This window comes from Myotis yumanensis, unplaced genomic scaffold (genome assembly GCF_028538775.1).
Source record: "Myotis yumanensis isolate MYYU_CA2020_CCGP unplaced genomic scaffold, mMyoYum1.0.hap1 SCAF_18, whole genome shotgun sequence".
NCBI classification, from domain to species: domain Eukaryota; kingdom Metazoa; phylum Chordata; class Mammalia; order Chiroptera; family Vespertilionidae; genus Myotis; species Myotis yumanensis.
This window is the reverse complement of record NW_027223769.1, coordinates 39,687,817-39,701,074: the sequence shown is the minus strand read 5'-3', so window position 1 is coordinate 39,701,074 and position 13,258 is coordinate 39,687,817. Positions and strand designations below refer to the sequence as shown.

General features: G+C 64.5%; 1 protein-coding gene across 1 annotated transcript; it reads right to left on the bottom strand.

Moving 5' to 3' along the window:
* Positions 1-371: 371 nt before the first annotated feature.
* VSTM2B (V-set and transmembrane domain containing 2B) lies at positions 372-9,157 on the bottom strand. Its single transcript, XM_070398071.1, has 5 exons — positions 8,665-9,157; positions 8,054-8,238; positions 7,192-7,221; positions 5,479-5,941; positions 372-1,103 (listed from the first exon to the last, which is right to left on the bottom strand). Exons 1-5 carry the CDS (start codon positions 8,744-8,746, stop codon positions 1,015-1,017), a joined length of 849 nt encoding a protein of 282 aa, XP_070254172.1. The 5' UTR covers positions 8,747-9,157; the 3' UTR covers positions 372-1,014.
* Positions 9,158-13,258: the final 4,101 nt, after the last annotated feature.

The window sequence follows — 13,258 nt, the reverse complement described above, 5'->3', positions numbered from 1 at the left end:
GCTTGATCCCTAGTGGGGGTGTGCAGAGGCAGCCGATCGATGTTTCTCTCTTACCAATGTTCCTATCTCTCCCTCTCCTTTCCTCTCTCAAATCAGTAAAAACATTTTTTTTAAAAAAAGATTGATATCACACCTCTTCCCAGTGACTCCTCGAAGACCTGGGCGAGGGGCTCTCCCCCCCCCCCCCCCCGTTCCTTGAGGTCCCCTGTCCCTAGGGGAGGCTGGGCAGGTGCTCCTGTCTGCTGTGTGGCCTCGCCAGGTGCCCGGCTGTCCTCCAGCCGAAGGGACCGCTGGCACCAGGGACCAGGAGGCCATGGCATCGGGGCTGCATGAGGCCCGAGGCTCACCCTTCACACAGGCCGGTAGGAGGCTCACTTGAAAGTCGTTTTTTTATTCAACTGCGACTCAGCAACATACAACCCAGTGTATAAACAAGTGTCTGACCTTGTTTCCCGTGTTTATTTAAAAATAAATATTATTGACAGTGAATTTAATTATAAGATGTATCTGTTTTTAATCCAAATGTCTCAAAAAGAAATAATTTACTTTCATAAAAAAAGATAAGCCCCCAACGGAAAATGAGAAATTAAAAAAAAAAAACCTCCTAAACACAATCATCTACTAAAAATACGTTCCTTTGTCAGGAAGGCTGTGACCCAACATTTTCACGCTGTCTCCTAAGGTAATGGCTCGGCAGTTCGTGCAAAATGAAGAGCTGGAGGCGAAGCGGAGAAAAGAAAAGTTCGCAGAAGCAGAGACTCATGGGCCGGGAGCGCACGGCACGGGCCGCCCCCATCTCGTTTGGAAACTGGGTGCGTGGTTTCGGGTTTCTACACTGTGTGACTCCCCCCACATGTGATTTGGTTTCCATGTGGACTTGGTAATGCTTCTCAGTCTCTCAGGGTCCATCCGGCAACCCGGTCCTCGCCCGGGTCTGGGTCTGGGTGGGCGGTGTGGCCCCGCTGAGGCGTGCAGGCACGGGGGGGGAGGGGGGAGCGATGAGGGGGGCAGCTGTCAGTGCCCCACCAGCTGGCCCAGGAGCATGTGCAGAGCCAACAGGAGCAGAGACAGGAGTGGGTCCGAGGAGGAGGTGGGGCCGGTGCCTGCAGGGGAGGGAAAACAGTTAACGCCTGATTCACAGGAACCCAGTGGCCCGAGAGCAGACAGGCCCGCGGAACATCCCGGCCTGGAGCCAGCTGAGATCAGACACGGGGTGCTAGGTTGGAGGGCTGGAGACCAAGTCATTGTTTGTTGATTAAAAAGACAGGGGCCTCCTTTGCTGCTCTGGCTGGCACCCAGCCCTGGGACGGACGAGGGGGGATGTGGTGCCGGATGAGTGGCCGGCTGGCCGGGTGCCTGCAGAACTCACTGGGGCTCAGGGCTCCCAAAACAGGGAGAGGCCCAGACGCAGCACCTGGGCCCGAGTTCCCAGGGGCCACACGACCAGCAGCTGCGGGTCTTCTCAGACGAGATCCTCTCACTGCTCCCCGACCCCACCCTGGGCCCAAGGGTGGCTGCCAGCCGGCCCGGCCCCTGTGCACCGTCCAGCCTGGCCCCGGGGGCCGCCCGGGTTTGCCATCACAGAGCCACTTCTGGTGCAGGGTCAGGAGGCCGGGCTTTGGTCCCTCCTCTGTCCCTAGGTCGCTATGTGATGTGGGGGCCAGTGCTCCTCGCCCTGACCTCCCTGCTGGCCATCGGTGCCTCCCCGCCCCCCCCCCCCCCCCCCCCCCCCCCGGCTCTCTGCCCACCAGACCCTGCACCAGGCGGGCCAGGTGGCCCAGCCGCAGCCGAATGGGAAAATGTCATCTTGCGAGGCAGCTGCTTCCCTTGCCGACGTTTTAACACTTGGGTTGCGGGAAACGAGTTAAGTCGGCTCGCGTGAATTGCGCGTACTCGGCGGGAGCCGTCTTAACTCGGTTCATATAGATTTGCGGTGGAGTGCGGGAAACGTGTAAATTTGGGCCGATTGTAACTGCGTATTACCAAATATTTGTTTCAAAGATACCTACCTGCGTATGCGAACCGTTTCATACCCATTTCAATCGAACCCATACTTCAAAAGACATAGGAATTTTAAACTAACTCTGATTTTGCGCGGGAAACCTAAATAATTGCCCGCGCCAGCTTATATTGTGGCGGGAAATTCACCCGACACCAGTAATTAAAGCCCCTTCGTGGATATTTATTCAGGGGAGCCGGCGAGGAATAATGGAGCCAACAGAATCGGAGAGAATTAGTTTCTGCCGTAAAATTCATGTGTGCCGGTAACGCGGGCCGAGGCTGGGAGCAAACGCCATTGGGCTTCGGAGGGAATAGAGATCTTGGAGAGGAAGCGAGCGTGGGGTGCGGGTCTCGTCCTGTGCGGTCCGGCCTGCTGGCCTGCCCACCGCAGCCCCAGGCAGCTGCCCCTGGGGCTGAGGACCAGCCCTGTTTACATCCAGCTCCCCCTCAACCCACCATTGCTTTTGTGTCCCTCAAGGCGGATGTACCCCAGGGCCCCCTGGTTAGGCCAGCAGTGGGCTCCACGGAGGCTGCTCAGTGTGTGGGTTTCGGCCTCAGCCTTCCCGTATGGCGCTCGGCAGAGCCGGGCCTGGCCACACAAAGGCGGGAATGATGTCCGAGGCCTGAGGCCGGGGAGGCAGGGCTCCCTCCGGTCGGCTGACCTTGCCTCGTGCATTTCTGTCACTTTAATGCGATGAGTGACTCCTCTGCCCACCTGGAGATGTAATTTGTAAAATGCTTGATAAAATATGCATCTCCACTAACTTTGGCACGGGTAACAATAGCCCATGGCCTGGCCGCCTCCCCCGTGTCCAGCAGAGGGGGCCCTTGCTCCTGCCCTCGCCAGGATGGGCCATCTGAAGGCGGAGGGGGGGCTGGGGCAGGTGGGGACCGGCTGTGTTCCCTGGTGCCACCCTCCCTCCTCCCGAGGCCCGGGGACTGCAGGCAGACGTGGCTGCGTGGGATTCTGGGCCCAGGCAGTCTGTGCCACGCCGCCCCCCGGGGCCTCTCTCCCCAGACCCCCTTCCTGGGAGATTCGGGCTCCTGCTGGTGGGAGGCGGGCTCAGTGGGGCATGGAGGGGAGGCGGATGGGCGGAGGGTCCTGGCCTCCCGACTGCATGCAGCCCGCTCAGGCTCCCGGCGTCTCCCCTGGTGGTCTTTGTCCTGCCTTGTCCCCATGCATCCCAGGGGGCCAAGCCCCGACCGGAGCCAAGCCTGCAACCCACCTACGTGCCCTTGACCGGGAATCAAACCCACAGCCCTGCAGAGCGTGGGCCGACGCTCTAACCACTAAGCACGCTGGCCAGGGCTTGCAAATGCGTCTTAAAAGCGTGCCGGCATTTCCCACACCGCTCAGGGTAGGCCACAGCCAGGCCCTGCGTGTGGCCGCAGGGAGCAGAACGAATCGATGTCGCATTACAAGGGCACTTGACCTCGGTGCCCTCGGGATGCCTGGGGACCCCTTCACACCCCGAGCTGTGAAAAGGGGCACCTGGGGGTTTAAGGAGCAGCTTCTCGCTGGGTTTGGCTCCTGGTGACATTTAGAAGGGCTGGCGCACCACCCGGCTCGCTCATGGGGGCGGCCCCCCAGCTGGGGCCGGGGTCCCGCTCCGGAGGGAAGCGTTCGGGGACGTGAGGCAGGAGGATCAGGCTGAGCCGCGGAGGAGGGAAACCGCGAGACGTGCACGTGGCAAAGGCAAGTTCTGAATTATCCCCATCAGGGTCCACGGTGCCGCTGCTTTGTCCCTAAGCTGGGGTCTCCCTGCGGCCGAGAGGATGGCTGCGCGCGAGCCGCCTGGCCACTCCGTGGTGGACAAAGGCTGCTCATTCCATGGGGTTGACTTTCTCATCCCACGGGGTACAGGGTGGGGAGGGGAGGTGAGTCTTTCAGAAGCTTTCCCAGGACGGACCTAAGCAGAGAGGCCAAGCCCCCGAACTCACACACCACCTACAGGAAGCCTCCCCGGATTGCCTCACTGGACAGGGGCCATCCCTGCTTGGGACTCCCCCTGACACAGACGGCTCTGCCCCGGTGCTCCCCAGGTGCCCTGATGCTCCCGAGCTGGGTCCGCTGTCACCGTTGCTGGTTGCGCTCATGGCAGCCATGTGAACAGCTGGTGAGAGATTGGCACGCGCCCTGTAACCACCCACGCTGGCCGCCGTGGGGAGGAGCCGGCATCTCCTGCCAGCGGTGAGGCCCAGCCGTGTCCTCTATGAAACCCTTTCCTCGTTCAGAGGCTCAGAGAGCCTCGCCCTCTCTCCTCTGGGCGACTTCCGCCAGATTTATTTCTCTTTCACGGCGGTCCTCCGGTCACATCGGAGCAGAGGGAAGAGCGGACGGTTGCTGTAAGGTGGTCGTTTCCGGGTGCTTGTGGGTCTGGGGAGGTGGGAAGCCCAGGGCACTGCGCCTGGCCCTGCCCTGCCATTGCCACCAGCTCTGTCACCACCGAGGGCTCGGGTCAGAGTGAGCGCCTTCACCTCGTCCAGAGCCCCCTCTGCTCGTGGTGTACTGTTGCCATGGCGACACCTGAGGATGCTGCCCAGATGGCTCCCAGCAGCCACACCCTCTCCAGGCCGGCACCCCATGGCCTCGGCTGTCTTTCTCGCGTTGGTCATTGCAATACGGAGAGCCAGCCCTCCGTCTGGGCACCAGGCAGCGTGCGCCACATGCAGCTGGCTCTCCGGGAGGCCAGGCACCTCTCCTCCAGAGCAGCCCCCAGGCTAGTGAGGGGGTCACACGCCGACACGCCGCAGATCCGGTCCCTGCAGAGGGGACCCTCCGGCCAATATACCCGCCGCTCCCTGTATTCTCCTGCGGCCAACCCGGCCCCGCTCTGCGCTTCCCTGTGAAAGGGCTTGTTTGGAAGGGCCTCTGCTTTGTTTAATTTCTCTTTATCCCCTGCCCCTCCCCCCCAAATGGTTCCACCAACAAAGTGCTCAGGAGAAATGGGTCAGCACTCCGATGAATGAGGAGCCGGATTTACGGACGTGGCTAAGAAGGGGCGGTCCCCTGAGCCGGCGCTGCTGCGCGGACCCAGCCCGTGTTGGGTATCACAATCTCTTGACACAAATATCACTCTCTTGACAAGTGAGATGTGAAACCGATGAGTTTTTGCACATAAACTTCCCGTGCAGAAGATGTGTCTGGCGGCGTTGGGCAGAGGGACGCAGGAAGGGGTCTGGCCAACAGTAAAGGCAGGAGAACAGCAAAGAGAGCTGGGGGGGGGGGTGCCCAACGCATCACGGGGCCCACAAGTTACCAAATCATGAGGACGCACGTGCAAATGACCCGAACCGAAGGGGATGTGGGGATCCCCTGCACGCATCCCCCCCAATCCTGGGACCTTTATCCAGTCCAGGATGGCAGCCTGGGCTCACCCCCACGCCCCCAGGCATCATCCCAGGGCTCTGCCGGCGCCCCGTCCCCTCTCTGCACACACCTCACCAGGGCGCACACCTTCCTGGGCGCACACTTACCGGAGCCATGCCTCTGGCGCAGAACCACCTGGCCGGGTGGCGAAGCTGACGAAGCAGCGGTTGCAGCGGCGACAGTGGTGGTGGGTGCGTGGGTCGCGGAAGCGGCAGCCTCAGGGACTCCGGGACCGGGGGACGCAGGAGGGCTTCCCGGAGGAGGTGGGCTCTTGTGGCTGCGGCCGGGCTGGGCTGTGGGGCGGCCAGCGGGGCCGGAGGCGCCGACATGGTTGGCGCTGGAGGCGTGGCGCCGGGGCCCACTGCTCTGGATGTGGGACACGGCCTCGGCGGCCTGCATGCGGGGCGGCGCGAAGCGGGACAGCACGCGCAGCAGGGCCCGGGCCGCGTGCTCCTGCGTGTCCTCGGCGCCGTAGTCCGCCACGCGGCACTCGTACACGCCCTCGTCCTGCCGCCGCACGGCCGACAGCCGCAGCCGGTGCGAGATGTCATTGCCCTGGACACGCACGGTCTGCAGGAGAGGGGCTGGGTCAGGGCAGGGAGGGGCGCCATCCCACACTGCCTCGGCGCCCCCAGTTCCCCCTGCCCGGATGGGCCTCCCAGCTCTGACTGTGCCCGGTGGCCCTGCCCATGGCATTGTGTCCCTGGTTCCCCATTATCGGCACAGAACTCGGGCTGGGCACTAGGCAGCATGGGCACTGAGGCCCTGCCTTCCTCTGCCCCCACATCTCACACTAACATTTCTTTATTCTTTATTATTTTTAAAAAAATATTTTTATCAATTTCAGGAGGAAGCGAGGGGGAGAGACAGAAACATCAGTGATGAGAGAGAATCACAGATCAGCTGCCTCCTGCACGCCCCACACTGGGAATTGAGCCCACAACCCCGGCATGTGCCCTGACCGGAATGGAACCCAGGGCCCTTCAGTCCTCAGGCCAACGCTCTATCCATTGAGCCAAACGGGCTAGGGTGCCACTACCATTTCTTCATCTGGAATCTGGAGCCTGAGCAGTCTCCCCTGCCCTCGGAGGACACATGTATACCTGCTGCATCCCCTGGCCTACAGCGCTGTCCCTCCACCCTCCCAAGCAGGCAGGCGGGGCTGCAGCCTGGAGGGGACCTGGGGAAGCACCGGGTTTGCAGTCCCCCCCTTGCACCCAGGGAGCCCTCGCCTCTGAACCCAGCGCGGGAGGAGGCCCTGCTAGTCTCCAGGCCTGAGACTTGCACACTCCCTCTGGGAAAGCTTGGCCGCATCTCCTCCCTGAGTCACACACCCCAGGACCCCGGCTCCTGCAAGCCTGGCAAGATGGCCCCCCCCCCCCACCCCCATTCCCAACACCTTGCGCTGCTACCCAGGCGGGGGAGAGGGCTTCGTGTGGGGCGGGGGTGGGGCCCACCAGGCAGAGCCGGGGCTTGGCCAGGGCGAGGAGCTCCCCCCTCCCCGCCCCCCCCCCAGTTGCTGGGAGAAATGCCAGCAGAGGAGACGCAGGCTGCTGCGCAGGGCCTGAGCGCGCGCCATGGATGAAGGAGAGGTTTACAGGTGAGCGCACAGAGGAGGAAGGACATGCGAGCCTGGGACCCTCTGTATACAAAAGAGAAACCGATCCGCTCCTGGCGACAGATGGCGCCCGGACACGATGCGGGGTTGCAAGGAAGTCCCGACCTCGCGCGCCGTTAAGCCTTTCTAACGGGGAGGAAGGTGCGGGGCGCGAGGCGGCCAGAAGGGGTCCCCCGCGGCCCGCGCTGGGCTCCACACTTACACTGATTTTAGTGGCATCCTTATTTGTTACCTAAAATGCAAAGAGCAAGAGAGGGAGACATTAGGCTCCTGGCCTCCAGGTTTGGCTCTCAGATGCGCCTCTGGCCAGGGCACCCTCTGCAGGTGGGCTGAGCGCAGGCGGCGGTGGGATTCCCAGCGGGGCTCCCGGAAGGACGTGGTGCCTGGCCCAGGAAGGGCCGCCCAGCACACCTGCCAGCCAGAGGAAGGAGGCTGGGATGCCACCAGGTGAGAGGGGAGGCGCGTCTCCACTCGGGGGAGCGCCCCGTCAGTCCGTGTTTTTCTAAACTTTGCCTAAAACTGGATGGAACGGCCAGCGTATCTGGAGAGGACCCAGCGGGAGGCGCGAGCAGTGACCGGGCGGGACTCTGGGTAGAGGGGCGGTGTGTGTGCGTGTCTGTGTGTGTGTGTGTGTGTCTGTGTGTGTGAGCGTGGGGCGCACTCCTGCGTGTGCTGGGTATACATAAGGGGCTGCGGGTGCCCTCCCTCTGACCCTGTGAGGGTTGGAGGTGGCCCGGGGGGTTTCCGTGGACACGGTGCTCTGCTGGCCGCTGGAACCCATGCCCAGGGGAGCTGAGCTGTTTGGTCCAGGGCCCCGGGGACCGCAGAGTGTCTGAGGGCAAGGCGAGCTGGGAGGACCACGTGTCTTCCTTCACCAGCAGCACCTGCCACACCTGGGCCCGCAGGCGGACTGGATCGGGGGGCTTTTTAGAGGCTACCTGTGGCCTCCCGGGAGGTCTCGGAAGAAGGGACGAGTGACCAGGATTTGGGGGTACCTGTTGTTGAGGCTGCCGTGGGGATGGGAGGGTGGGAGATGGGTTGCCGCGGGCGGGGCAGCTGGTTACCTTGCTCCGGGCGCCGGGAGCGCTCAGCGCCAGCTCGTGCAGCAGCTCGCGGGGCGGCGCCCGCAGGTGCCACCACTGGATCTCCAGCGAGAACGCGGGGGCGCCGCTGGCCCGGAAAGCGCAGGGCATCTCGATGTCGTCTCCCTCCCGCACGGTCACATCTTTGGGGACTTCGGTAAACGTCGCTGGGGCGGGGAAGAGACGGGCGTGACCCAGTGCGGGGCGGGGGCCTCTGCTTCCCACCCGCGGCTCCACGCGCGGTCCGGGCACCAGCAAAGTTCGCCCGAGCAGTTGTCAGGCCGCCGCAGAGAGCGGCTCCTGCGCAGGCGGCTTCCTCGGGGTCGCGGGGGACACGGGAGGTTTGCGCTTCTCTCCCGCGCCCACCCACCACCCGAGCTGGGCTGGGGCGCGCCGGGTCCGTCCGAACGCCTCGGGCGCCCCGGGGGCGAACCTTCACCGCTCTTCCCCTACCCCTACGGGCCGGCTGCAGTCGGGAGAAGCCTTCCCTTCTCCTCCTCTTCCTCCTCCACTGCGACCCGGGCAGCTGGCCCTGGCGGCCCGGCAAGGACTCCCCACCCTGAACCCCAAGGCGGCGAAGTTCCCGCGCTCACCGTCGGCCGCGAGGAGCAGCAGGGCGGGCAGCAGCAGCGGCGGCAGGTGTCCGAGGGCGCCGAGCCGGTTCCGCTGTTCCATCTCCCGCGGGGGGCGCGGCGGCCCGGGCGCGGAGAGGCGGCGGCGGCGGCAGCGCGGGCTCGGATCCGGCTGGGCTCGGGCTAGGACCCCTCCGAGCCTGCCCTGGCCCCGCGGCGCCCCATCCTCCTCCGCCGCCAGCGGCCGCCAATCAGTCCCGCTCCCTCGCCCGCTGGCCCGCGCGGCTCCGGCGGGGGGCGCTGCTCCGGGTGCGCAGCGCGCGAGGTCCCCCCCGGAGGCTGCGGGCGATCGGCCCGTGCCTCACTCTATGCCCGCGTCCGCCGGACGATGGGGAACCGCAGGTTAGTCTCTGCGCGGCGGGCCGGGCCGGGGCTGGGCCGCGCCGGGACCCATCCCCGGCCGAGGGAGCGCGCGCCTCGCCTCGGAGCGGCGAGTGGAATCCCGTCTCCCGGGCTCCTGTGGTCCGGCTCCGGCTGCCGCCTCCTCCGGCTCCCGCCGCGCTCTCCCGCCGCCGCCCCCGCCGGTGCCTCCGCGGCTCCCTCCGCAGGACGAGTGCGCGCTCAGCCGCGGCGCGCAGACCTGGCGCCGGACCTAGTGCGGCGCGGGGAGCGCGGGTCCGGCGTGGTTGGACCCGGAGCCTGAGAGAGGCAGGGAGACGGGGAGGAGGGCAGGGAGGAGGCGGTCAGTGGAGGGTGCCGAGCCGCCTCCTCCGCGGCATACCCCGCCCTCCCTTCCCCTCCCCACCTCTCGCGCAGCCGGCCCCGCCCCGCCCCCGAGCGCCCCTCCCCGCCGCGGGGGTCGCCGGCTGGAACCGCGGTCTCTCGGGTGGGAGCTCAGCCCCGCCCTGCACCCGCTTCGGCTGGGGTCCTCCCGCCCGAACTCTCCTGGCTTCTGGCTGCTTCCCGATTCCCATCGCTCGAGGCGGCCCCTCACCCCTGCGCGCCGCGTGTCCGGCCCCCCTCTCCGCAGACCCCCGCCCCTAACTCCTTACCCGGGTTTGGGCAACGAGCCGCACCGCTCTTTGTCCCGGGCCCAGGCCGTGGAGGGTGGGCTGGCGCCCGCCCGGGGCGGCGGAGAGAAGCGGAGCGCCCTGCAGGTCCGGGCCGAGGCGGGCGACGGCGGCGACGCCGGGAGTCTGCGGTGCGCGAGCGAGAAGTGAGCGCCGAGCGGGGCGAGCAGGTGCCCGCGGCGCGGAGAGCGCACGAGAGCCGGCGAGCGGAGGCCGTGAGTGACGGCAGAGGCGGCGCGGGTGGGGTGAGTGGGGAGCGCCCGCACGACTCAGGCCAGCGGAGGTTTCCGGGCGGGCGGGGTTGGGGTTCCTGCGCCTCACCGGCAGGCCCCTCCGCCCCCACTCGTTCTTAGGCCGTCGCCCCCCGCAAACCCCCGTTTACTGTGTGTTAAGGGGGACCCGCGGCGGCGGAGGAGCCAAAGGTCTTGTCGTCTACAGCCGCGTTCGGAGCCCAAGCCCTGCCCCGCATCCCCGCACCGCGGCCCTCTGCGGGAGTTCGGTCTGGTCCCCAAAGGGCCAGAGGTGGTTGGGCTGGGCGCACAGGCCTGGGGGCGACTCCCACAGCTCGGCTTGTGGCCCTCTGGCTCCTTTCCCCATGGGAGTCAGGCAGCACATTCACATGGGGCATCTGGGCCCCTGATCCCTTGCCCCTAACCTCTCAGCTCCTGCGAGGCTGGGGTGAGAACACCCTGTGGACTCGCTCTGTTTGCCCTGCTCACTGGCCCTCCGGAGGCACCACCACGTGCGGGTCCCTAAGGGCCAGCCCCGGAAGGAAATGGAAAGGGCAGAGAAGAAGCCGCAGGCCCTTTGAAGCTGTGTCCTACCCGCCCCCCCCCCCCCCCCCCCCCCGCCCCCGGCCCTGGACTGTGGCCTTTGCCGCTCCGGGGCCTGGGTTTCAGTATCCTCACCTGTGGCCCAGGAGTCATCCCCATGCCCACAGGCCATCTACTGAGCCCTGTCTGCCGGGGTCTCGGGCCAGGACAGGGAGGGGAGGGATGTCCAGCGCCTCCCCTCTCTGCAGTTTCTCTCGGGGCCCCAGGAGGCGGTGGCCAGCGGCTGTCTTTCCTTCCACCCCCCTGGGCCAGGAGCTTTCCTTGGCAATCCCACCACCGTGGGCCCGGGCTGGTTTGGCTCAATGGGTTGAGTGTCGGCCTGTGGACTGAAGGGTCACAGATTCGATGCCGGTCAAGGGCACATACCTTGATCCCCGGCTCGGGTTGGGTCAACGTGTCTTTCTCACATCAATGCTTCTCTCTGTGTGTCTCTCCCCCTGCCTTCCACTCTCTAAAAATCAATGAAAAATATCCTTGGGTGCGGATTAACAATAACAACAAAAAAGAAAGAAAGAAAGAAACCGCTGGGATTGTGACTGTCAGACCCTGCTGGGCCCCATTGCCGTCCTCAGCCTCGGAAGTGGGGGGCAGATTTGCACTGTGCTCCCCGAATTAGGCCCTGGAGGAGTCCAGGGAAGCAGATTCGTGCGGGGACTGGTTCTGAGCAGGATTCTGAGGTCTTGGGTCCCGAGCTGGGGTGGATGGCCAGGGATAGGGGTGCACAGCGGGGAATTCCTGCTCTAGAGGGAGTCCTGCCTCGCTCACCTTTAAAGTATATGAACCCTCCAAGCCCGAATCACCCTGTGGGGTACGGTGTTTCTTGCCCCGGCCCTACCCACTGCCTGTGTCCCTGGGGCTCCCACAACAGCGACCTGTTTAGAACGAAGCCGGTTTCCGGCTGACGGGCCTGTGGGAACATTCCAGGACTGTTGGGTCTCCCTCCCTAGTGTCCAGCGGAGGTAGTTCAGACAACCTTTGGGCTATGAAGCTTCCCCCTCCCCCCCTCCACTGCAGACTGAAACACTATAGGATCGCTGTGCACAGGGACCTGGAGGGGACCCCTGTAACCAGATCACAGGCGGAAGTCTGCCTGACCCACCCATTCGCTGTGCCCACCCACAGCCCTCTCCCTCCTGCCGCCGGTACTCCGCGTGTCGTCATGGTTGGGCGTCAGTTCGGGTGTGCACCCCTTGGCAAGACCATTTTGCAGATGAATTTACTGAACTCTCAAAGGCACGTCCACAAGCGCCCCTTAACAAGCTGCCTGGCCTCTTGTGAGAACAGCCCCTCGCGGATGTTTTTTCGGGAACGCACCCTCAGAATGTATTTTTTGGGACGCTCGGGTCCTCTCGGAGTGTTGGTTTGCACATTCTTTTCTCGGCTGACCTTTCCTGTTCTCTCCCTGCCGCCTATGGCAACATTGATTCGGGGTAATGTGTTTTGAGTTTAAGATGCGGGCCATCCATAAACTTTTCTATCAGTAATCCCAGCACACTCTGTGCACCCGACAGCTTAAAGGAAAATACCAGATTTATGAGGTCTTTCATTTTGGGCGAGTTTAGTCATTTGCTCGCCCTCAGTGTCAGGGGATAAAGGCCCGAGTTGGCCCCGGGAAGACACCCCTCCAAGGGTTCATGACAGGTCGGCTGTCCCAGCTCAGGGCCGGGTGGCCGAGGCCCTGGATGTGCCCTGGATGGTGGGGATGGTATTGATGGCTGACCACCCCTGAGTCGTGAGGGAGGCAAGGGGAAGAGCTCACAGCTCGGGGTCCTGCTGCCCTCCTGGCCCTGCCTTCCATCCGAGGAGGACAGCGGGCTGCTGCCTCGGAATCGCAGGAGACAAGAGAGGGCCTCTGTGTCAGGGCCATCAGGAGGCCGCCTCCCCGCGGGGGCACCCCCAGAACAGGCCGGGTGGTGGGCAGTTTGTGCCTGGTTGGCAGCAGTCAGGGACTCAGCTGTCAGGCCACAGGGTCTGCCTGTCATTGCTGTTCCGGGTCACCAGGCTGTGTCCCCCGAGCCTGGGGCTGTTTGCTTGCTGTGGGAGACGGGATTGATTGGGCCTGGAGACGTCTGCAGAGGGGAGAGATCCAGGCAGAGCTGCTCCACCTCGGACACTTACTCAGCCACGGCGTCCCGAGAGCCTGATCATCCGTGCGTCCGGCACACGTCTGTGGGCATGACTCGCCACGTGCCTGATGTGGGGACCTGCAGGCACCCGCAGGCACCCGCATTTCAGCCCAGAGGGGCCGGGACACCCCTGCCCAGAAGAACAAAGACCAAGGTTAATCATCATAGATAGTGAGGCTGACACGCAGCATGCACACGCGCAGATGTGCACACAGACACATGCACGCGCACACATACACACGTGACAGATTCGCACGCGTAGACGCACGGACAGCACACCTGCCCATGCACGCGCACACAGACACGTGCTCACAGATGCGCATGCGCATGGGCACAGACACAGAAGCGCATGCGCATGCGCATACCCACAAGCCCCTGGGCCAGGGGAAGACCTGGCAGAGGAAGCGCGCTTCAGGCCCAAGGCCAAGGCCAGGGGTGAGTGAGGCGGCCTCCCGGAGGGTAGAAGGCGGCGGAGCGTCGTGAGTGACAGCGAGTCAGGGCGGGCGAGGGCACAGAGTGGGCTCCACGCTGGTCGTGGGCCCGGAGCCCACGGGGGAAGCTAAGCAAACGCAGTGACCCGGGCCTG

Coding starts and splice junctions, on each gene's coding strand:
- VSTM2B (XM_070398071.1), bottom strand. CDS start 8,746: ATGGAACAGCGGAACCGGCTCGGCGCCCTCGGACACCTGCCGCCGCTG. Junction 8,239..8,664: donor GCTGCTCCTCGCGGCCGACG/GTGAGCGCGGGA, acceptor TCCCCGCCCCAG/CGACGTTTACCGAAGTCCCC. Junction 1,104..5,478: donor GCGCCAGAGGCATGGCTCCG/GTAAGTGTGCGC, acceptor CCTCCCCTGCAG/GCACCGGCCCCACCTCCTCC.